This window comes from Nerophis ophidion, linkage group LG06 (genome assembly GCF_033978795.1).
Source record: "Nerophis ophidion isolate RoL-2023_Sa linkage group LG06, RoL_Noph_v1.0, whole genome shotgun sequence".
Taxonomy (NCBI): domain Eukaryota; kingdom Metazoa; phylum Chordata; class Actinopteri; order Syngnathiformes; family Syngnathidae; genus Nerophis; species Nerophis ophidion.
Window position 1 is genome coordinate 32,490,681 of NC_084616.1, and position 25,940 is coordinate 32,516,620.

The 25,940-nt window shown below is 37.9% G+C and overlaps 1 protein-coding gene across 2 annotated transcripts; it reads right to left on the reverse strand.

Annotated features, from left to right (window-relative positions):
- Nucleotides 1–353: 353 nt before the first annotated feature.
- phf8 (PHD finger protein 8) lies at nt 354–25,329 on the reverse strand. Of its 2 annotated transcripts, none has more exons than XM_061903427.1 (22): nt 25,066–25,329; nt 24,383–24,619; nt 23,305–23,390; nt 23,092–23,221; nt 15,180–15,340; nt 14,963–15,104; nt 14,684–14,870; nt 14,432–14,594; nt 10,415–10,502; nt 10,166–10,272; nt 10,000–10,091; nt 8,814–8,903; nt 6,779–6,976; nt 6,620–6,702; nt 6,373–6,539; nt 3,847–3,932; nt 3,460–3,581; nt 3,005–3,348; nt 2,842–2,937; nt 2,653–2,762; nt 2,180–2,540; nt 354–2,098 (listed from the first exon to the last, which is right to left on the reverse strand). In XM_061903427.1, the coding sequence occupies exons 2-22, from the start codon at nt 24,478–24,480 to the stop codon at nt 2,010–2,012; spliced, it is 3,000 nt and encodes a 999-aa protein (XP_061759411.1). In that variant the 5' UTR covers nt 24,481–24,619; nt 25,066–25,329; the 3' UTR covers nt 354–2,009. The 2 variants fall into 2 exon arrangements, with proteins under 2 accessions (XP_061759411.1, XP_061759410.1); XM_061903426.1 differs by having other exon boundaries at nt 6,779–7,060.
- Between the last annotated feature and the right edge of the window lie 611 nt (nt 25,330–25,940).

Below are 25,940 nucleotides of genomic sequence, written 5' to 3' on the forward strand. Positions count from 1 at the left end.
GGGCACTCCTATTACGCATGTCCAAATCATTAGGAAAAAGCGACCTTGCTTAATAGTTTAAATTAAGTTCAAGTCAAGGCATATGAATACAATGTATAAGGTAAATAAAGTTGGGTGTAGATTTTTAATAACAAATTCATTTTCATAAATAATTATGTAGTGGTAGTTTGTACAATGAACTTCTAAATGAATATTTATTTAGGAAAAAATATTTAATGCTTAAACTTGGTATTAATCTGTAAATGTATAAATGTATTCAACGTACGGATTTAAATCATAATGACTTACAAACACAAAGTTCATCTTGTCCCCAAGTCATCAAACACACTGAACATGCAAAATCAATCACAACGTATTTTGGAAAAAAGTTATATTTTCTTTCCAGTCCGAATTTAAAACACCTTGATAATGGTACACAAAAAAACAAAAGTGAATATGATTAATCGTAAACAAAATTAGCCTGAAACTAGTATACTTTTAATGCCATACAGCCAAGACAATGTGACTAAACTACATACAAATATAAAAAAGAACTACAGTATTTAATTTTTTACAAATACAGCAATGTATCATGTAAAATGATAAGAAAGGTTTCAACATTTTGGATACCATAAAAAAATACAACATGTATTTACATTTGGACATTTTTTTTTTTTCACACGTTAAGACATCAACATGTCTGCCGACATCCTGTTCCTTGTACATTCTATGGAATGAATGGTAAAGCTTAGCAAAAATGACAGTAGATATACCAAGAAAAACATACAAAGACATAAAAAATAATGAAAAATAAAGGAAATTCAACTTTAAGTTAAAACACGATAAAAGACCTGTACAACTTAGTTTTAGACAACATATATATTTTGACCTTCGATCCCAAATAGTTTAAAGGCATCAAGGGGCATACCTCAAAATGTGATATGGTCTGATTAGACAAATCTTTTGGACATAATTGTAAACACTATATCAAAATTCTGGCAAAAATAAACAACACATTTTGTCAAGGCCCATCCCAAGCAGAGTAAAACTTAAAATTTGCAATGCAAATAGGTTCTTAATATTAGTATAAATACAACCACATAGGTGTTCTTAACAAAATGTATAATTATACAGGTCTTTTCAAGTTTTACATGAAAGTGAAATTAGTGAATTTAACAAAATCTTTATATATCCACTGTAAGTCCATCTTTTTTGCTCATCAAGTCTAGCTATATAACTTAAAATATTACATATTTACAAATAAAACACATTTAACTAATATGAAAAGATTTTCAACAAAATCATTTTCATAACTGTGGTAGTTGCAATGTGGGTGAAATGTTCAGTTGGGACCCAGACAATCAGGCTGTTAGAACAAAATAGGCTACAAGATGAGAAACCTTTGCCTTTTAAAAATAAATAAAACTACAATAAATATAATTGTACAATGTTGATTGATTACATGTTTAATTTGTCGAACAATCCCTACGAAACAAATATCAGTGAATTCACACACATTAAGTGCGTACAATGTAAAGTGATCTCTTTGCAAACCTGTATGTAGACCGATGATTTTTTTTAAATTATATTAAAAATAAAATGGTTTAAGCTAAAAATTACGTAAAAAAAACTAATAATCAAACCCAACTATCATATTTCTCTCTGATAAAGAAAATAGTTTTCTATCCCTTTTAAAACTGGGAAATTTGGGAAAACCTTTTTCTCCATGATAGCAAAATAACCATTGTTTACACATAAACAGTTACTTAAAGAGGTTAAGTCCATTCTTTTCATTGTGATCATTGTTCACTGGAAGCGGCCTTTATAAGCAGTTGTGGTCTGCTGAAACCTTTATGTGAAGACAAATAAGGAGTGGAGTTGCAGGGGAAAAATGGTCAAACTAACAAGTGGAGACATTAGTAAACAACTTTTTGAGTATAAAATATAGAGTACTATCACTACTTCCTTCAATACTATTTTCACAAAACATTTTTTCCTATTAAGGTCTTCAGCCAAATGTGCAGTTTTCCTCACAAAAGAAGTTTGCCATTGCGGTGAATTTTCAAAATTTTTCCGAGTCGCTGTTTTGCTGTTGCAAGTCCTTTCTTTGGACGTCTCCCTGAATGTCAGAGATACAAATACAATGTATTAGAAAAGAGACAAAGATACAACGCGCGACACTTCAACTGTTTGCACTTACCTTGACCGACTCCTGATATGCCTTGACTGGCGAGCCCTGAAGGCGACGTGCCAGAGTGCGAGCTGCTGTTTTGCGGAGACAAGGAAGGTCGCCGTGAAGTGAGGAATACCCCAGGGGCCATAGCTCCGCCGCCTCTAGGGCCACCAGGGCCAAAAGGTCCCGGCCCTGCTGTGTATTCATGGTCAAGTAGGCTGGCGGAATAGTAATCCATCCTCCTGTCTGGGCTGATGTCTGGTGCAGACTCTGGAACGTGTGGTGGGGAGGGTGGAGCTGGCTCTGGCTGAACATGGGGAGGGCTTGCAACAGGAACAGGGGGACGCACCTTTTTGGTGTATTTCCTTTTGGTAGGCTTATGCTGCTCCTGAGTTATGAACAAAAGAAAAGGGGTTGTTATTCTTTAATTTCAGTAAATTATGAGAGTGCTTCACCATCCGTACAGGGTTATTTCAACACTACATTGTTACCATTCTCACCTGCTGGGCTAGCTTGGCTGCAGCTGCTGCCAGGCCTGTTTCTACAGAGGCCACTCTAGCCCCTTCTCTGGCTGGTCGATCCTGTTTTGGAAGGGTTGGCATCACCCTAGCTGTAAATTAAGACCGAATGACAGACTTTTAGAAACAAAAGGAGCATAATGTAAGGTATGTTCTTAAAATTGCATCTACCTTTAGGGCTCCAAGGTGTGTCATCCCAGTTTTTCTTCCGCTTCATCTTTGCCTTGTTAGCATGGTCTTCTTCATCAGACTCCAATGATGGGTAAACTGAAAACAGTAGCAGCTCAATCAGTAAAACTGTAACTTAAGCGGTATTCAAAGTATTCTGTATCACCATAGTCTGAATCTTTAAAACAGGTTCCCAGAGTTTCCTGTTCATCTGGACTATCGTCGTCGCTCAGGTGCCTTGCTGGCCTCTTAATAGCCCGTTTTCCAGGTCGCTGGATGACATTCTTTTTCTCACTGGTCTTTTTAACAACCCCCGTTACCCACACAGCCCTGCCACCTTTATCCTTCACTATCCCCAACCCCTCAGTCAGGCCTCCAGAGATGGACATGGGTGAGGAGGAGGACGAGGAGGACGAGGAGGATGATGATGAAGAAGAGGAAGGTGGGTTTGCCATGGAGAGCATGCCCTGGATGGCATCACGAGTACTGGGAGATGCTGGGGCCTCCTCACTGAGAACAACATAGTTAAGCAAGATAAGGTGTTGCCTTTCATTTACACAAGCTGAAAACATAACAAGACATTGTACTTCTTAATAATGTATGATAAATACTTATTCAAACCTGAGTGCAGAAGAATCCAAGCCTGCCACCTGCTTGCTGGCCTTTAGTAAGTCTAGAATTCCTCCTGCACCCCCCTTCACACCATGAGCAGCCAGTGCCTCTTCATCAGTGGTGTAATCCTCCTAAAGACAAGCAATTATTAATGATCGGCACACTTTTTTATAAAGCTAAAAAGAGGGGAAAAAGTCAGGAGAGAAATAATATCCAAACGGTGCAACATTGTTGCGTAATATACTTAAGGTTATTTTCTTCAATTACAGTATTTGTGTTTATACTTTTTTGAACTGTACACAAATTGTACTTGCAACTAACACTCAACATACTTCAAAAATGGCATTTAGATATGATTCAGCTAGTCTGTTTCTTGTGTATCGGTAATAATCTTACCTCTATGTCAAAGTCTACCTCGCCTGGCTCTCGGATACGATTTGGATCTGAGCAAGGTTTGGCTCTAGGCAGCTTCCTAGGAAGACCTGCAAGCACATGGTGAAACACTTTACTGAACTCTTCATTACATTACACATTAGAAATCTTAGCAAATAGCTTAACTTTGCTGACTCAGTATATAACATGAATTACAGTAGTACCTAAACCTATGAGCTCGTAACTCGAAATACTCGTACCTTAAAGCAGCCCCGCTCATTGAATTATTATATGTGCTAGGCCCTCCAAAAACAGCACAACTATAAAACGTAAAATGTTTTTTTAAAAAGAAAAAGTAAATTTTGTTTGAAAAACAATACAATAGTAGTACAAAGAAGTACAGTACATTAGTTTTATGAATCTCCCACCCCGTGAAAAGTGGGGTGTCTGGGGGGTGGCACGTGCCCCAGGAATCTGATAGGCCCATTCAGAGGCAGAATGATTTGAAGCAGTGTTTTTCAAACTAAAGTACACCTACCACTCGGTATGCCACAATATACCGTATGTCCTTGAATTGCCGCAGGGTATATAGTATGCGCCTGCTTTGATTTACTGCCGGGTCAAACTTGATTCGCAAAATAATTGGCGCGTGCTTAGTATTACCGCCTAGTCAAACTCGTGACGTCACAAGTGACACTTCCCCTGTCATCATTTTCAAAATGGAGTTGGCTGATTTCAATATCGGTAATTTGAAATCGCATAAAGGGAAGAAGATTAAGAGCTATTCAGTAGGATTTAAGGTCCAAGCTTACATCACACTCAAATTTTTACTGCACACCTTTGGTAAGTGCCGGAGTGAGAAGAGGTTTTAAAATAATTAGTGCATGCTTACTTTTACCGCATGCCTTTGGTAAGCGCAGGAGGGAGAAGAGGTTTTAAATTAATTAGCGCCCCAACAGCAATTCAAGGAAATACGGTATGCTTAATTCAGGTGGTTCCAAGAATTGCCCGCAAATTGTCCCACATTTACTTTTAACAAAAGAATCAACAAATAAGTGTACAAGCCCAGTGGAGAGTTCCACAGCAATCATTAATAATTACACCGATAGTTGCACAGACTCATTATATAGGTACTCATTTGGACAACCTTTCAAACTCATGTTCCAAATAATCAAAAACCAACACAGAATATTAAAATATGTAATACAAAAACACACAACTTGCCCACTGAACTATGTGGACGTTATAAAAAATTATATTACCATATGCAATTTAAAATTGTACTTATATAAATACCATTTAAAAGGCCTGATTGGTAATATGAAAAACACTTCCCACATTTTGACATTTTATGTGCTTGAGGTACATCGATAGAATATGGATCGATGGATACATATTTCTGATTGGTCACAAAACTTAAAAGAATTTGTCAGGGAAGTAAACAAGGTAGTAACGGTTCACATACTCTTAATATTCAATGTTTTATTGTTTATACTTCATGTTGTAGTGGTGGGCAATCATATCCCGCGCACACATATTGGCGGGCAATCTTAATCGGCGGATTCGGCGCTCACACATTTGGGTGGTGGACAATCTAATTCGGTGCGCAGTGCGCGTACATATTGGCGGGCAATCTTAATTCGCACGCACTTATCCGGGTGGTGGTCATTATTTTTTGGTTGATGATGATGAGTAGCCAGATTCCGGACGCGTGTCGTCCTTCGCAAAACTTAAGTCAATTTGGTTACAGTATATTTTTTCACACAAGCATGTTTACAGTGTTTGCCTGCCATCAGAAAAAAAGGCGTATTGCTCGGTTTTGAACGTTATTTCAGTCCCACCATCTTTTGTTATTCCACCATGATTTTAGTTCTACTCATTGCAGGTAATTTATTTGTTGTGCAAACAATCTTAAAGGCACACTTTGTAATATTTAAAATAATTCAGTTGCCAGCAATGTAAAGAATGAATATGAATGAGGACCTAATCTGTTTAAATTTAAATACATTTATGAATTATACAATTTTACTTTATAAAAGCGGAAATTTGTATTGTGCAAGTTGTCTGATGTACTGTAATGGCTTGATGCTTTGCAATAATAATTTCAGCAATTGTCTAACAAGAAGATTCACTCAATACTTGGTGGTGTTATCTGCAATAAACTACTATAGCAGCTAAAGCTGCACCTGGAGTAGACTGACTGTTATATGGATGCCACCCCTGCAGAACGAGATGCCAGCCATATGCCACCCCTGAAAAAAAAATCTGGACACGCCACTGCCCCTGAACAAATCGCCTGTATTTTATTTTTTTCGATCTCTCGCTATAAGCTAATGCTAGCAAGTTAGACTGGATTTTTTTGGGGCGGCTCTTACGGCGTTTACTGTGGCATTAGCTGTGCCATCTAGCGGCTTGGAGGCTCATAACTCAAAGCATAGCGAAAAGACGAGGTACACCTCATATCTCAAAATTCTCGGAAATTAAATTTTTGATTGTAGTACAATTGTAGTACAATAGTACAATCAAAAAACAATATTAAATACATCTCACCACTGAGTTTCTTTTTTTTGCTTGATCCAGCAAGCTTTCGCCGTGGTGGAGGGGTCTCATCAATTTGAAGTTCATCCTCTGATTCCATGTCAGAGAGACTGGATCCCTCCATGTCCAGATGATGGAACTTTGTAGCACCTCCTGCACCATTACTGCCCTCTTTTTTGCTAAAGTGTAACAGATTAAAAAACAGCCTTTGTTGAGACCATGAGATCATAAACATGTTAAAAAATGAATCAAAGATTACCCTTGAATTTTGCCATTTGTCAACACAAGTTTCAGTTTGCTTTTATTTAACTTTGCTTCAAAGTCATCTAATGGCAGCTCCAACTGAACAGAAGAACGAAAACAGTAAAATGATGGCTTAACTTTGTATGGATACAAATGATGTCTTCAATAAGTGTACCTTGTTCTTGCTTCTCGACTTGCCAGGTTGGATTTTTTTGAGCGTATGTTTGGTGTGGATCTCAAGCAGGTCTAACTCTCCTGCCTCTGTCTTAAGAAGAGTCTTCTGATTCTTCTTCTTGGATCCAGGGAGCCCAATACCTCCTATTATTTCTTTGGGTTTGAGGATTTTTTTCTTTCCGGGGGGGCGGCCTGAATTCTGAGAGGCGGTCAAGGGAGCTTTTGAAAGGGGCGAACCCGGAAACTGGGGTCCAGTGCGGCCAATATTTTGCTGGAAAATGTCCTATTAAGACATTAGGTGCAATTTCAAAATATTAATCATCAAAGATTTCACCTGATTGACTTATTTTGATTGTAGGAGGCCTGAGTTGCACAAAAACAACACATTTGTTTTTAGGTCACATGGTCATTTGGACGTCTTAACTTATATGTGTTTGTCTTTTTTAGTGTAATAATGGATCCAGTCGCATGTACTGAGATGCAGAACATCACGGCGGACTTATAGTGAGGTGAATGAGAGCGTTGGAATGGGATGACATAGTATACGACGTAATACTGTGCGATATCACAATACATATCTTAGTGCAACATACAAATATATCAATATCTGTTGTTTTTATTGTAATTTTAATGCCTGGGCTGCTGCTTTACTGTGCTGACACAGCCATGCGTGCAAGAGCTGGCAAGAGTATGGATGTCAACAATGTATTCAAAATGCAAGTAGAGGACAAAGAAAGCTAAACCAACAAACTCTGAATATAAATTGATGCCAAAAAGAGGGACGAGGAACTCCTTTGTTTTGATTTAAAAAGTCAGATGCCGACAAAACAATTGTAACCAGCAAAATATGTCGCTAATAAGTTGTTGCTGGCAACTTGAACATGCCTATTCTATTCTGTCACTTGAAGACACAGCATGAAGAACAGAAAAGATAAAGTTAAAATGTGCCAATGTACTAACTATACCTCAAAACCACAAAATGATGAAAAAAAACACACCTAACAAACCTGAGATTCGCTGTCCAAAAGCATAGATTAAAATATCGAGAAGCTGTAGATGCAGTGTTTGCCGTGTATCAGTTTGTTGTGTCTAGTCCTGACACAACCAAGTGGACAGTCAATCATTATATATCGCTTGTTGTCAATTCTGATTTCACAAGTTTGTCACTCAAATACGTCCGCGGGCAACATCCATCCATCCATTTTCTGCCGCTTATTCCCGTTCGGGGTCGCGGGGGGCGCTGGCGCCTATCTCAGCTACAATCGGGCGGAAGGCGGGGTACACCCTGGACAAGTCGCCACCTCATCGCAGGGCTCCGCGGGCAACATAATTAACATAAATATAATAATAATAATAATAATAATTTTTTGTTCCGATTGTTACATGACGGAGAAGCAGCCTGCAGGAGATGCACACAGAAATCTGCTCCCCAAATAAATGTTGACAAAAACTATTAAAACTACTGTAGTTGATACTACTGTAGTACACGTAATTTATGTTCTAATAATTTGTAATTGTATTGTAATGTTTATTATGTAACATGCTAAAATTGTTTTGTTTAGGGAGGGCCAAGCACAGATTAAATAGATTGTAATTCATTTCAGTGGGCATAGCTGATTTAAGATGCAAGTTTTTTAAGTCATGAGCTTAATCATGGAATGGAATGTGCTCGTATGTTGAGGTACCACTGTATATCGTTATTGGGATATAAAATTACCTATGTATTTTTGTCCATATCGCACTAGTGTGACATAGAATCAGCTATGGGACATTTGTGTCAGCATGGGTGGTACCCAAGTAGAGAAATACAAATAACTGCATAGTTCAATTTCTGTCATGTGAAGTGGATTAGGGAAAATCTTTCATGAAGTTTCCTTGCTTATTCTTATATTGTACACGCGCCTACTCCACTTTATATATACATATATATATATACATACATATATATATATATATATATATATATATATATATATATATACATACATATATATATATATATATATATATATATGTATGAGGAAGTGTTCATTTACCTCAACCAGGCGAATCTCCTTAGCAAGATCCTTCACCAGCATCTGAGTATTTATGGTTTGCGGAATTTCCACTTCATGATCGGTCAAAGCCTGAGTATAACAAGGTATAATAATCAACTCTTATGTAATTCACTTACAAGATATAGTGAACACATGCTTTTCACATCACATCAGAGTCACGATTCACAGAGCAGTGGAAAGTAACTCCTTATATATGTAGTGAAACCTGTTATACTGTCCTGTAGTGGATTAGGTTTGATGCTAGTGATTACCAATGAGAAGAGAAAACAAATACAGTGGAGCCTCGATTTACAAACCCCAAACTTAGCAAATGTTTCGGTTAACAAACTATTAGATCGAGTCAAATATGCCTCCATGTGCGACCCATGTCACTGTGTACCAATGGTTAATTCTTTAATTTTGTGTTTCGCTGGCAGTCATTTTGTCATTACTTGTTTTGAAGAGATTGAGGAAGGCAACTTCCTACCACAGAAAGTTTTTAACTGTGATAAGGCTGGACTTTTTTTGGGAAATACATAATAAAAACTTATTTTAGAGAGGTGAAGACTAACCTTCCTTTAGTGGCGCCTCTTTCAAGCGCACACACGGGCTCTCCCCCGCCCTCTTAGATCCCTTCCCTCCTTCTGTCTGCTCCTTTCTCTCCTCATGAGCACCTCACGAGACGACTTTGCCGATGTTAATCAAAATCAGCTTTATGTACTGTAGTTGGATTTGACTTTTTAACATGTTTATTATTGTAGCTATATAGTTGTTAAAGTTAAAGTTTTTTTCAAAATTTGATCATTTGTGAGAGCAGCAAGGAACTTCTGTATGTGTTCGCATGTTGGCGAAGCAGCGCATACATGAGAGCGGCTTGTCGTCGTCGTCGTTTTGGCTTGTTAATAAAGAGAAAGTTAATTCAACAATAATGTTATGATTGTTTGATGAACAATACTATATAGCATTTTATATTGTGCTTAAAGTGTGCAAACCTAACTAAAATAGGGACTTTTTTCGAGGCTGCAACCTATTATTCATATTTACATTGTTTCTTATGGAAAAATTTGCTTCACGTTCCAAATATTTCGATTTACAAACCCTGTTCAAGAACCAATTCATTTCATAAATCGAGGTTCCACTGTAAATATGTAACAAAAAGGTAACAAAGAGGTGGACAAGAATCTACCTCTTTACGGGTCCATGTTCGGAAGGCATTATTCAGTGCCTTTGCACCGTGAACCAGATAAGTGGCTGGGTGTCTGCGGTTTTCTCTTAAACCTGTGAGACATAAAATGTTATACTTACAAGAGGAGACAAGAAAGAAACATTTAAATATATCAAGTATATCTTACCTCTGAAGGTATCGAGAAGGTGTTTCCCAACATACCAGCACACAGTTTCAAAGTTGGGAAACTTAAACAGGTCTGCGGTGCTCAATCGCTTCTCGATTTCATAAGCCCTAAAAATATAAGCAAAACCCAATTTAGAAGTAATGCATGGTTGTTTCCTACTAATTTGTAGTCACTGCTCTTTTTGCAATATAACTTTAAGTTGGGTAGTTTAATCCAGGGTGTTATTGGTATGAGAGGGGAAGAACTAACCGAAGTTGCATGTCAATGTTAAGACTGTGCAAAAAGTTCCCTCCAAAGGCAAGACAGTCCACTGGAGTAAGCACAGCATGAATCCATCCTGCAAGACAGAATAATCCAGCAAATGTAGTTATCACACATACAGTGTACAATATCTCACAAAAGTTGGTACACTTAATGCAGGTCAGCATTTTTATCTACGGTATTGTAAGTGACGGAAATTAAACGTGGATATACATTTGAGTAGATGTAAAGCTTGTACAGCAGTATCCACAAAAAAATAATCAGACAAGTCATTATTGCAGGGCCAGTTCTAGGCAGGCATATATGAGGGAGTAGTCATAAATGTGAAGGGGGCATCATGTGTACACGCTGCTTCATCATGCTCCAGTAATATTTTTCTGTGCTAATACAGTAGTAACATTGCCTTCTTCACATAATTAGTTTTTTGGCTACTGCATGGGCATGGTTTACTAAGATCCAAATACCACACACTAATCAGCATGTTAAAATTGTGTGTACTATTAGTGGGCGTGTGCTTTACTAAGACTGTGTGTACAATTGTTAAGTGGTGCAGACTGCTTTATTTAAATAGGGAATTTGAATGTACTATACAGAGCATCATCACGGAGACACTTGATCATTTACTGCATATTAATGTGTTCTTGGCATTTTGCTGTTTTCAAATATGCAGGAGACAGCTACCACTTTTTATGTGCATTTTACTGTTGTGGTCAAAAGTTTACATACACTTATAATGAACAAAAGGTCATGGCTGTCTTGAGTTTCCAATTATTTCTACAACTCTTATTTTTTTGTAATAGAGTGATTGGAGCACATACTTGTTGGTCACAAAAACATTTAGAAAGTTTGGTTCTTTTATGAATTTATTATGGGTCTACTGAAATTGTGACCAAATCTGCTGGGTCAAAAGTATACATAGAGCAATGTTATTATTTGGTTACATGTCCCTTGGCAAGTTCCACTTCAATAAGGCGCTTTTGGTAGCCATCCACAAGCTTCTGGCAAGCCTCTGGTTGAAATTTTGACCATTTCTCTTGACACAATTGGTGCATTTCGGCTAAAATGGTTGGTTTTCTGACATGGACTTGTTTCTTCAGCATTGTCCGCAAGTTCCTCCAGAAGGTCATGTCTTTGTCCATGTGATGTCAGACGAAACAAAAAAAATAGCTGTTTGGCCACAATACCCAGCAATAGTTTGGAGGAGAAAAGGTGGGAGCTTTAATCCCAGTAACACCATTTTTACCATTAAGCATGGTGGTGGTAGTATTATGCTTTGGGCCTGTTTTGCTGCCAATGGAACTGGTGCTTTACAGAGAGTAAATGGGACCATGAAAAAGGAGGATTACCTCCAAATTCTTCAGGACAACCTAAAATCATCAGCCCTGAGGTTGGGTCTTGGGCGCAGTTGGTTGTTCCAACAGGACAATAACCCCAAACACATGTCAAAAGTGGTAAAGGAATGGCTAAATAAGGTTAGAATTAAGGTTTTAGAATGGCCTTCCCTGTTGCAGTGAAACTTGCCAAGGGACATGTAACCAAATATTATATTATCATTGCTGTATCTATAGTTTTGACCCAGCAGATTGTGTCACATTTTCAGTAGAACCATAATAAATTCTTAAAAGAACCAAACTTCATGAATGATTTTTGTGACCAACAAGTATGTGCTCCATTCACTCTATCACAAAAAAATAAGAGTTGTAGAAATTATTCGAAACTCAAGACAGCCATGACATTATGTTCTTTACAAGTGTATGTAAACTTTTGACCACGACTGTAGAAGCAGTCGTGCAGTGCATTTACATTGACGCCATTTTTTTTCTTTTTTCTTTTAACGCTGAATGTGCATGGGAGAGAGGCTGCACTTACTCCACTCAATAAGCATTATGCATACTTCAAGAAGTTTTTTTTCAAAGAAAAAACATTTTAATTATATATATTCTATGCAGAAAAAAACTAACGTCAAAAAAATAATTCTCAAGGACACCAAAACGCACAAATTGAATTTGTTTTAATCAGCCCTTTAAGTCCTCTAGCAGCTATAAAATGATGTTTCTGGCATATTTTTCATGACCACCCAAAAATGTTGAGACACACATAGGACAGAGGATTGTTGTTTGTCCAGCGTGTGTCTGTGCAGCGCGAGTACTGACTCTGCTGCTGTGTGTGGAACTGGCAGTTTTCACAGTTGCTAAATAAAATGCAAAATGGTGATAAGTATTGATAAATCACATTGCGCGTTACAAATGCATATATTTTTATCTTCTCCTTCCAGTATTGTGGTCGTTTTGATTATCAGCGTATATTTTGCATAATAATGAAGACAGAGACACAAAACAGATTGCACGCCTTATTCTGCTTACTGACAAGACGCAATCCATTTTACACATGTTTAGTAGATCAGATTTGCGTGTGCTATCATGTGTTTTAATACTTGAAAAACTTTTGTAAATCAGGCCCTATGTGTCCAACTCCAACCTGAAGAAGAGGATTAAAGGCTAAGACTTTTGCTGGTAGCACTTAAGGTGGGAATCTCTCAAGGGGGTGAAATAAAAAGTGAAAGTAAGATAAATACAATAAATGATACTTCATCCACATTTTATCAACCACCACAACAATTATCTTAACGTGATGGCATAATTCTTAAACTGAATATAGACTTTAGTAGGACTTCACAAAAAAAATGTTATTGTAAAATTTACAAAATTAAAAAGTACAGTAGTCTTATGAATAATACAAAAACATTCTCCTCAAACTAGTTCATCATCAGGTCAGCTTAGTCATGCCTCAAAGTTTCTGTATTCTCCACTCATTTAGAGTGCCAATCATTTAACACTGCCTACACTCTAGACCAGGGGTCGGCAAGCCGCAGCTCTTTAGTGCCATCTTAGTGGCTCCCTGGAGCTTTTTTTAAAATATATAAAAATGGAAAAAGATTGGGGGGAAAAATATATTTTTGTTTTAATATGGTTTCTGTGGGACAAACATGACACAAACCTTCCTAATTGTTGAAAAGCCCACTGTTAAATATGTTTGTGTTCATGCTTCACCGATGAGAGTACCGTTTTGTCCCACTAGTTTTGGCAGTACATGAACGCATCGTAGTTGTGTGGCCTGTGACACAGCAGTTTGTTTACATCAGGGGTGCCCATTAGACCGATCGAGAGTTATTGGTCAATTGGTGAGATTGTGTCACTTGATTGTGAGGCATTACAATTAAAAATTAGACCTAAAAATTACTGATCATCAATTTTCACTAGACCTCTTGTCAGGAGTCAGGTGACTAGTTGTATTTGGTGGTCATTTTGGCAGGAGAGTCATGTAACTAGTTGTGTTTGATGGCCATTTTGGCCAAGTCGCCACCTCATATAATAATGTAAAAAGTTACAGATTTTACAGTATTTAAAATAATCTCATTAGCTTCCTCTCATCCTCGAGTCTTTAGTGGATCAGATGTTGCCCCTTCCTGGGTGGTTAAACTGCTGACATCAGACATGTAAGTGGAACAGTATTGACAGTCATAATTTGCATCAGATGTGTAAGTGGGACAGTCAGATTGGCTAAGACTTAAAAAGTTCATAGAAGAGTCTATGGGAACTGCTTGGGGTAATTTTTGACCCCACTTGTGATGAGTGGGTAGTAATACAAAAACTGCAATTCCTTTATATTAATAAAACAATAAATAAAATAGCAAATGGCATAATGTTGCAAACATGTTTTATGAGGAATACCTGAAATGTGAAATTATTACAACTCTTCATTTTAAAGATTTTAAAGAAAAACAACGCAGTTATTGCAAAAACGCACTAATTTTAATTGGGGTCATTTTTGACCCCACTCGGGGAAGATTGTATGTATTAGTAGGTTGTGCATCCTAGGGTAAAATGCGCCCTACAAAATAAATATGTCTGCAGACTTGTTTTCACTGGATAGTATATCTATATACTGTTGTACAAGCTGTACACTGACTACTCTAAATGAACAGAGAAATGTATGCTAGCTCACCGGTTGGAATGAACAAAGTGTTTCCTTGTTTAACAGAGCACTTGTAACACATGTCAACTTGGTCACCAAAGAACATCTCATTCTGACTGGATGAAGAACTCCAGCGCTCAAAAAGCGCCAGGTTGGCTGGTGTCGGGGATATCAGGTAGAATATTTTCTCACCCTGAATGCACAGGAAAGTAAGCATGTGCTTGAAAAGACAACAAATATAAAGATACAATGAAAACTATCAACATTGAGGTTCTCCCTCACCCGTAAAACGTGATACCAAACAGAGGTTCCTCCAAAGTCAACATGAAAGTCTGTGTAACTATCCTTCACTCCCATGAGGCAGTATTTCTGCACATTTGGCCGCTCAAACACAGACTCTTCGGGCCAAAGGTTCTCCACCCACGACAGTTTCCTCACAATCTTTGGAGTCTCCACTAAGTTGGAGAGCCTGAAACCAACCCAACATTTCTTTTTTATAATTACCCAATAGGTAAAAGTCAAGTAGTAAGTCGCTATAAAAAAAAAGTGATGGGAGTGAACCTGGTCTCCGAGAACTCCAAGCTGATGACGTTCAGCACTCGTTCTCTGTTAGGGCTGTTGTAGTATTCCACAAAGTCTCCAAGTCGCATTTTTAAGTCACACTGACGAGACACGTCGATCACATCTATCTCTTTGTCTGAACCTGCAAATGAAAAACGCTTTATCATAATGACTATGCAAAGAAATGTCCATGTTGTGTTGTAAACACTTGAATTACCAATGTAGTGCTCTACGTCACTGACACTGAATGATGCCGGGGGCAGAGTCATGCCAAGACCGTCTCGCCTCAGTACCATGACTGGGACACTAAATGAATGCTCCTCAAGAAACTCCACTGTGAGCTGGGCCCCTGACGGCTTCAACAAGACTTCATCTGCACTGGGAATGACAGACAAACAATAAGGTTTTAAAATGGGCGTTGTTATTTGCAATATGTATGACATCCAGGCTATAACAGTGATATATTGGTTAGCAAATCAGCCTTTCCGTCTCAATATCTGGGTTTAAATATGAATTGGAGCAACTCTGTGGGGAGTTTGCATGTTTTCCCCGTGCTTGTGTGGCTTTTTTTCTGATATTGCAGCTTCCTACTAAATTCCGAAAATATGCATATTAGGTAATTGGAGACTCAAAATTGTCCATAGGTGTAAATTTCAGCGTAAAGACTTGTTGGCCCAAAGTTGTACTACCAAAGTTGGCTGAGATAGGCTCCAGCTCCCTCGTTGCCCTAATGCGGGGGTCAGCAACCCAGGGCTCTAGAGTCATATACAGCTCTTTAGTGGTGCCCTGGTGGCTCCATGGAGCTTTTTCAAAAATGCATGGAAATGAAAAAAAAATGGGGTGAAAGATCTGTTTTTTGTTGTAATATGATTTCTGTAAGAGGACAAACATGACACAAAACTTCCTATTTCTTACAAAGCCCACTGTTTAAAATGTTTGTGTTTATGTTTCACTGATGAAAGTATTTGGCGAGCGGCGTTTTGTCCTACTAATTTCAGCGGCCCTTGGACTCACCGTTGAGAGGACTGTGACTGACCAGTTTGTTTACATGTATAACAACACTGCCACAGAAATAAGTGTTTTGTGCCTCTCATACTTTGTCAGATTTTGTCCACCAAACGTTTTATGCTGTGCGTGAATGCACAAAAGTGAGCTTTGTTGATGTTATTGACTTGTTGGAGTGCTAGTCAGGCATATTTGGTCACTGCATGACTGCAAGCTAATTGATGCTAACATGTTATCTAGGCTAGCTCTATGTACATATAGCATCGTTATGCCTCATTTGTAGGGATATTTGAGCTAATGTAATTTCCTTTACTTATGTCCTCTGTGTATTTAATTTATATTTGCATGTCTCATGACACATCTGTATGTAATATTGGCTGCATTTCTGATAGTTGTTTGTGAGCCATGTTGTTCCAGACCACAGCAAACTTTACCCAGCTTGCAAAGATTGTAATAAATCCATTACAGGTGCTGGTCATATTATTAGAATATCATGAAAAAGTTGATTTATTTCAGTAATTATATTCAGAACGTGAAACTTACATATTATATCAATTCATTACACACAGTGATATATTTGAAATGTTTATTTCTTTAAATTTTGATGATTAGTACTGACAATTACTGAAAATCCCAAATTCAGTATCTCAGAAAATTAGAATATTAGTTACGACTAGTACCAAAAAATATTTTTTAGAAATGTGGGCCAACTGAAAAGTATGAACATGGAAAGTTTCAGCATGTACGGCAATCAATACTTAGTTGCAGCTCCTTTTGCCTGAATTGCTGCAGCAATACGGCGTGGCATGGAGTCGACCAGTCTGTTGCACTCCTCAGGTGTTATGAGAGCCCAGGTTGCTTTAATAGTGGCCTTCAGCTCTTCAGCATTGTTGGGTCTGGCGTCTCGCATCTTTCGCTTCACAATACCCCATAGGTTTTCTATGGGGTTAAGGTCAGGTGAGTTTGCAGGCCAATCAAGAACAGGGATACCATGGTCCTTAAACCAGGTACTGGTAGATTTGGCACTGTGTGCAGGTGCCAAGTCATGTTGGAAAATGAAATCTTCACCTCCATAAAATTGGTCCGCGGCAGGCAGCATAAAGTGTTCTAAAACTTCCTGGTAGACTGCTGCATTGACCCTAGAACTCAGGAAACACAATGGACCAACACCAGCAGATGACATGGCACCCCAGACCATTACCGATTGTGGAAATTTGACACTGGACTTCAGGCAACGTGGATTATGTGCCTCTCCTGTCTTCCTCCAGACTCTGGGACCTTAATTTCCAAAGGAGATACAACATTTACTTTCATCTGAAAACATAACTTTGGACCACTCAGCAGCAGTTCAGTCCTTTTTGTCTTGAGCCCATATCTTGCATACGTCGGTGCGTGGTGGTTCTTGAAGCACTGACTCCAGCCGCAGTCCACTCTTTGTGGATCTCCCCCACATTTTTGAAATGGTTTTGTTTGACAATCCTCTCCAGGGCGCGGTTATCCCTCTTGCTTGTACACTTTTTTCTACCACATCTTTGTCTTCCCTTCACCTCTCTATCAATGTGCTTGGACACAGAGCTCTGGGAACATCCAACCTCTTTGGCAATGACCTTTTGTGTCTTGCCCTCCTTCTTTAAAGTATCAATGGTCATCTTTTGGACAGTTGTCAAGTCAGCAGTCTTCCCCATGATTGTGTGTCACACAGAATCAAAACGAGAGACCACTTAAAGGCTTTTCCAGGTGTTTTGAGTTAGTTAGCTAATTAGAGTGTGGCACCAGGTGTCTTCAATATCTGACCTTTTCACCATATTCTAATTTTCGGAGATGTTGAATTTAGGTTTTTCATTGGTTGTCAGCTATAATCATCTCCTTTTTGGCAAAAAACACTTGAAATGTATCAGTCTGTTTGGAATGAATGTATACATTCTACAAGTTTGACTTTCTAAATGGAATTAATTAAATAAATCAACTTTTTCATGATATTCTAATAATATGACCAGCACCTGTAGAAGAAGACAGCCGTTTTTTTCCTTTAACTTTGACACACACACATCTATACTTTAGGCCATTCTAAGACAGTCATTTCCCGGAGTTATTTCAACCTCTAAAAAGTTTTACTCATGTTTTCCATTTTGTAAATATGTGTACAATAAATATTATACTTCAACATTTCTGTCAATCAATATTTGCGTCAGCCTGCGACACATAGTCATTTTGATAGTAGGCTAATACAACTAATTAGCTACTTACATCATGTGTTGTCTTCATCATAACACTTATACAAGACTTTTAAAGTAATTTTGATAGTAGGCTAATATGGCTAATGTAGACACTTACATTATGTGTTTCCGTCATTATAACACTTATATAAGTCTTTTATTTTTTGCGGCTCCAGACCGATTACTTTTTTGTATTCGTGGTCCAATATGGCTCTTTCAAAATTTTGGGTTGTCGACCCCTGCCCTAATGAAAACAAGTGTCATTGAAAAGGATGCCTTTTGCCTACATGCAAACTATGTTTTATTTAATTGCAAACTGAGTTGGAAAACCATCAGACAGGGTGGATTACTTTTAAAAAGTCTCATCATGTTTAACATTTGGGTGTGTATGGAAAAACTGTGTTGTTTGGCAAATCCCCTCCCTATGGCATCATAGGATGTGCAGTTAGTCAACAACAAGACATGTTTACAAACACTATTTACCTATTTTGTGCAAAAAAAAAAAAAAAGAATGCATATACTGCATAACCCTTCAGAGAATGGCATCTTCTCTAATTGATGCTGTGCCTTTAATAAATTTGACCATGAGCAAACAAGTAAAACATTATCAGTCTCGCTTCAAATTTGAGTAATTATTGTTAGAAAGCTGAAACCAATAAAAAAAGAACATGAAAATAAAACCTGATGCAATCACACAGTAACTTTGTCTATTATCTGAATAAGGGATAGGCGATTTGGCCTAAAATTCATATCACGATATATATATTGTAGCCTCATGATATAAAGTATACCACAGTATAGAGTATATTTGGTATGTAAATTATAATAGAATCATTTCAAAACAGGTTAAAAAAGCTCCCAATTTTGCTGCTGACATACCGTATGTGGTAACATATTGCATAATTTTCCGTAGTAGTATTTAATCAGAACTATTATTAATCTGCTTGCTAGTTTACTGTTAATATATGTCAACTTTCTCTTGTAACATGGTTATATCTACACTTATGTCGAAAAAGCACTTCAAGTTGTGATCAAAATTATTCAACCCCCACACAATTTTGGTGCTTTAGCAAGTTGGACATTTATTCCGTTTTTTGTTTATTATCATATCAAATAAAGATGTGTCAAATAGACAAATGCAACTTAAATTGTAACACTGTATTTTACAAAATACCATAAAAGGAAATTTTTCTTAATATCTCATTGACAAAATTATTCAACTCCCTAGTTACATGCATCTTTAGTACTTAGTAGAACACCCTTTGGCAGTAATGACATCCTTCAAACGTGATACATAACCGGACACAAGCTTCTTGCAACGGACTACAGGTATTTTAGCCCATTCCTCTTGGGCAAAGGCCTCCAGTTCATTCATATTCTTGGGCTTGCGTGCTGCAACTGCCTTCTTCAAGTCACACCACAGGTTTTCTATAGGATTTAGCTCTGGCGACAGTGAAGGCCACTCCAGAGTCTTCCAGCCCTTCTTCTGCAACCACTCTGATGTTGATTTGGAGGTATGCTTGGGATCGTTGTCCTGTTGGAAGGTCCAACGTCTCCCAAGCCTCAGCTTTGTCACTGACTTCATGACATTTGCAGCTAATATATCCTGGTAGGAAATATAATTCATAATGCCTTGAACGCGCTGGAGATTCCCGGTACCTGAGGCAGAGAAACAGCCCCAGAGCATGATTGACCCCCCACCATGCTTAACAGTAGGCAAGGTGTTCTTCTCTTTGTAAGCTTAATTTTTTCTCCTCCAGACATTACGTTGATTCATAGGCCCAAAGAGTTCCAGTTTTGTCTCATCACTCCATAGAACAGTTTACCAAAACCTTTGGGGTTTGTCCAGATGATTTTTGGCATACTGGAGTTTATTTTTCTTGTGCCTGGTAGTCAGAAGTGGGGTGCGCCTGGGAGTTCTGGCATGGAGGCCTTCATCTCGTAGTGCGCGCCTTATTGTCTGGGACGAAACCTGCGTTCCCCCCTCTGCAATGTCCTGTTGTAGTTCCTCAGCTGTTACTCGGGGGTTTTTCACCACTGTACGCACACAGCATCCTCTTTCTACCACACCCAGGTAGTGTTTCCACTGTGCCTTTAGCTTTAAACTTGCGAATTATGCTCCCAACTGTGTCTCTTGGAATGTGTAATGTCTTTGCTATTTTCTTATATCCATATCCTTTCTTATGAAGAGAAATTACCTCCTGTCTTGACTTCTTTGACCACTCCCTGGACTTCACCACGTTGCAAATACACCATTGTCCTTCTACAAAAAGCTGAGCGTCACTGTCTTTTTCAAACAGTTTAATTGTTGCTCGTTATGGTTCTAATCACATCTACAGGTGTTTTCAACACCTGATTAAAAAGACCTTATTCAAATTATGTTCTTAAGAGTTATGATCTTCAAGGGATTGAATAATTTTGTCAATGAGATAGAAAGAAAAATTTCCTTTTTTGGTATTTTGTAAAACACAGTATTACAATTTAAGTTGCATTTGTCTTTTTGACACCTTTTTATTTGATATGACTATAAACAAAATACGGAATAAACTGTGTCTCTTGGAATGTGTAATGTCTTTGCTATTTTCTTATATCCATATCCTTTCTTATAAAGAGAAATTACCTCCTGTCTTGACTTCTTTGACCACTCCCTGGACTTCACCACGTTGCAAATACACCATTGTCCTTCTACAAAAAGCTGAGCGTCACAGTCTTTTTCAAACAGTTTAATTGTTGCTCGTTATGGTTCTAATCACATCTACAGGTGTTTTCAACACCTGATTAAAAAGACCTTATTCAAATTATGTTCTTAAGAGTTATGATCTTCAAGGGATTGAATAATTTTGTCAATGAGATATTAAGAAAAATTTCCTTTTTTGGTATTTTGTAAAACACAGTATTACAATTTAAGTTGCATTTGTCTTTTTGACACATTTTTATTTGATATGACTATAAACAAAATACGGAATAAATGTCCAACTTGCTAAAACACCAACATTGTGTGGGGGTTGAATAATTTTGATCACAACTGTATTCTTCTGTTGTTTTGGTTCATTCGTTTTGGGCGATACAACACATTTAATCGATCCAATACCAAGTAAATACAGTAGCAGTATTGGTGATACCAATACTGATACTTAATTAAAATTTTTAAGATCATTACAATACTAATTTCTTTATCACAAAAGTACATAGTGTTGTCACAATATCAATTAGATATTCAAATTATTTTTGTCTATTCACTCAGATACAAATACCTTGTTTTTTGTCCTGGAAGTCCTTGTGTGTTCAGGGACTTATTCCCTAACTTTGTAAACAATAAAAAAAACAACAAAATATTTTTTATGATAGTAAAAATATCAATCTAACCACGGTAGTATCGATATTACACTTTGTATCATTACTGTTGATATTTGTATTTGTCCACCTACCTTTGTTTACATTTAAAAAATGTAGTTAAGCAGTTAGCATATCCTGTTACAGAGAGGAGTGTAGCATGTTTAGTTAGTCCTCATCCTCCAGTGATAATAACAGTTGTAAGAAGTTCATTTGCCACCATCGAGGTGAGGATTACTGACTTAGAAGCAACTTTGCACTGTACAAGGACGTTAACCGCTTGCTTACTAGCGAGGAGGCTACTGTGCATTAAGGATGTATTTTTTCTCTTGTCAAATTTGCGGGACGCAGCTAGAATGTGTAATCTTCACACATACAGTCTATTTTTAGTGCTCTGACCCGCGCTTCAGTACACTTCCCGTCCTCTGACACAATTGGAAGAGTTGGGCCACAGCATTGTATAATTGGTCATGTGCAATGTAAACTTGTTTTTGCCTGACTGTAATGCAAAGTTGAAATTGCTCTTCAGTTTATGAAAACCACCACCTTTCTTGATCAAAAATTATAGACTGAAAATTAACCAACAAGTCAAAACCCAAAGCTTGCTCACTTGAATATACAATTTGCTTGGGCAATAAAGGCAGTTAATTTAATTATTGCAAATGGCTACCTCTTGCGAGTAATTAATGACAGCCGTCACCTTCCGCAATAGAATGAAAACAGACAACTTGAACATTAAACCGCATTGTTTGAATATTCCCCTTAATATTTAGTGCTGCCATAATTATTTCACACATTAAGTAATCACAGGGATCAATAATACAGCGATACAAATTAGTAATGTAGCGATAAACGATATAAAGGACAAACCATTGTAAAACTCCCGGTGGTTGGTCTTATTTCTTTAAATGAAAATGATCATAAAACCGCTAGCATGAATGCTGCTTTGACAACCAGCAGAGAACAAACTACGTTGGCAAAGTTTACTATGTCAATGTTGTTGAACAAAAGTACTACAGTTAAGATGGACAGCCACCGCATGTAAACCACTTAACATCTGTGAAGTACTGCAAGAAGATGTCGTTCATATTACCACAGCTGATCTGTCGTACAATCCCTTGAAGAATTACAGCAAGGATAACCCAACTGTACTACACAAACAAAAGCATCAAGTTGCACCTACCGGCTGAATGTGAATTTATTTTGCTTACTAGATACTATTGGACATCTGTAAGCTGGGATTGCATTGTACCAAAAATATAGATCAGCATTGTCCTCTAAAGAGGTAAACAAGCATGTTTGATTCAACAACTGTTTAAACTAAAGAAGAGTAAATGCAGATATAAATGGTCCACTAGGTTAAGTTTACTACATTATTGATTAGTAATTGTACCTTGTTTACAATATTATTGCAATGACGTTCACAATGTGCACTCAATTCTTACTATATGTACCGTTAACAAAGGTTTGAGCGAATAAATGACTTGCAGTTCAGTAAAACATCTTAAAAAACGATGATTATATCCCCATTCTGCTGTCAAATTATGAAAAATGGAGGACAAAAAAGAAGACTACCTTGGAAAAGTGCGACACCGTAGCTCCCTAACAAACTGTGAGCTGCCTGTCTTCACCGACCGAGTAGGGTCTCTCCTGACACTGGCAGTGCTTCCTTCAGTCTGCTTGTTGCCACCACGTCGTTTCCGCACTAAACGTAAGAAGGAGGTTAACAGTTGCGCAAAAGTGCGTTTCCATAAAAAGGTGAGAAATGTATTTGATAATTTTACTTACTGACAGATGGCCCATGGGTGATCTGACAGTTGGGGCAGTGATAAAGATCAATCTCAGCCGCTTTGTCCTCCTCAACTCCGACACAACTAGAGTCACATAATAATGCACAGCACATACAATAGATGCAGACTGCAAGAATCTAAGCACTAAGACAGTGATCCTCAAAATGCAGCAGTACGAGTGGTACGCGGGCCATATCTAGTGGTACGCCAAATAATTGATTAAATGTTGTAATGACGTGACTTGAGGCGGTATTTTAAAGATTTATCCGCCTTCAATGGAAGTCGTCACGATCCGACTAATGTCGGCTGTAGTCGATGCCAAAAAAAAACCAAGACACCAACAGTTTGTCTTACTTTTTCAATTTTTATCACTCAACATGCACAGGAACCAAATGTTCCCTGCTTAAATCCGACCTTTCCCATCCGATTAACATGTAGAACACGTGTAATCAAAGACAAACATTGCCAGGGAAAGCTTCATGTAATATTAATGATGATCCCTTCAAGGCTGTGGGAAAACGCAATCTCTGTTAAACATTGAACAAACAACATGTGTAACACAACATAACATTATACCCAATATAAATAAAATAATAATAACGAAAATGGAAAACTATCCAAAATATCTTATCAACAAATGATAAAAAAAACGAAAGGAGATTCAAATTAAGTTAATACTTTTAAAAAGTTTGCAAGTGCTTCGGGCTAACCATAGGTAGCGTACGTACACGTTCCTCACGGTTTCCGCTGACTGACAGTTGTCTGATTTGAATGAACATTTACGCCTACTACGCAACCATAATTTTATTGATTGATTTATACTTTTATTAGAAGATTGCACAGTTCAGTACATATTTCGTACAATTGACCACTAAATGGTGACACCTGAATAAGTTTTGCAACTTGTTTAAGTCGGGGTCCACGTTAATCAATTCATGGTAATTTATGTTGTTCATTACGGTGGTACTTGGATAGCCAAGTGTTTTTTTTAAGTGGTGCTTGGTGGAAACATGTTTGAGAACCACTGTACAAAGGCAAACTATTAAAATACAGAGAATTACACTATAATCAATTACCTTCCATGGAACCAGTCTTGACAAATGTCACACTCGATCATGAAGCGAGTCACATCGTATGGTAGGCGACACAAGCAGTACACGGGTACAGATGCCATACTGTGTTTGTGTATTTGGGGATCTATCTGTAGTTGTTATGAATATTAGTACAATTCCAGTACAGGGATCTATCTATATTACAGTGGTGTCCAAAAGTCTAAGCTGGTGAAGGGAGACATTCACTGGGATTTTCCAAATCTGAAATAAAAGAAAGAACATTGCATAATGATAATGCAAAAGTAAGCCTTTAAAGCATAAAAACAATTAAGAACGTGTCACGTTATTATGCCTCTACTACTACTTTGAGCTTGGCCACTGTGCTACTTGTAATTAACTGTCTCACGCCTAAAGATGTGTGAAATATGTACTATACTACACAAAGATAACTATGGAAAAGTAAATAATTGTTGATTTGTGGCTCTATAGTAGAAATAAACGTATTTGTAAACACGCTCACGTTGTTATGCTAACCTTGTTAGCTAGCATCTTAGCTCATTTAGAACAATTTGTAAACATTCTACAACCAGCAAGAACGCGACATATTGACGGGAAACCCTTATAACTAGTTGCAAGAATAAAATGCTTACACACAAGAAAATCAGTTTATACGAGACAGTGGGCTAAACTGCTACGGAGCAACTCACCAAGGCCGAGCACTCAATGGCCGCTGTAATCCCTACGCAAGCTCGGGGGCAACTGCGGCCTTATTATGCAACGGACATTATTAACATTTTGCTTCACCACATTTTATTTACAGACTATGTTATGCCTAAGGATGGAAATCGGGTTCAGGCGATCACAGCGTAGCCGAAATGTGAACCCCGAAACGACCTAATCGAGAACTTTGGCTACAAATGACAGCGTACTCGAACGCACGAACGCCATTTTCAAAGACAACAGCGTCACTGTTGTTCATCACTGTCAACCTGCGGAGGAACAATAAAGTTCGGAACAGCCAAAAGTCGTGTTTCGGGAAATTATTGGGGTTAAAAACATTTTAAATAAAAGAAGACATATCTTATTTTTTAAATATTTTAAAAACGTTTAATGCGCTTAAAAAAATCAAATATGGAGCCTAATACATAAAATATATACAGTATTTCTATACACACAGACACTTGAAAAGAAAAAAACAAACAATTTAACTGTAGGATGTAAATAAAACATGTTACATTTTTTGAACAACTTTTACTTTTATGGAACGGCGTGGTATAGTTGGGAGAGTGGCAGCTAGTGCTTAGCAACCCGAGGGTTCCTCGTTCAATCCCCAATCGAGCAAGACACTTCACCCTAGTGTGTGAATGCGTGTGTGAATGTTGTCTGTCTATTTGTGTTGGCCCTGCAATGAGGTGGCGACTTGTCCAGGGTGTAACCCGCCTTCCCCCGTGACCCCAAAAAGGGACAAGTGGTAGGAATGGATGGATGGATGGACTTCACCCTTGTTCTTGATGTGTCGTGGTTAGCGCCTTGCATGGCAGCTCCCGCCATCAGTGTGTGAATGTGTGTGTGTGTGTGTGTG

What these genes read in the sequence shown, in the direction of transcription:
- phf8 (XM_061903426.1), bottom strand. Translation starts at nt 24,480, where the DNA reads ATGGCATCTGTACCCGTGTACTGCTTGTGTCGCCTACCATACGATGTG. An exon ending in ACAAATGGCAAAATTCAAGG is followed by an intron (nt 6,540 to 6,619) that starts GTAATCTTTGAT and finishes GTTACACTTTAG; the next exon opens with CAAAAAAGAGGGCAGTAATG. An exon ending in AGGTAGACTTTGACATAGAG is followed by an intron (nt 3,582 to 3,846) that starts GTAAGATTATTA and finishes GCTTGTCTTTAG; the next exon opens with GAGGATTACACCACTGATGA.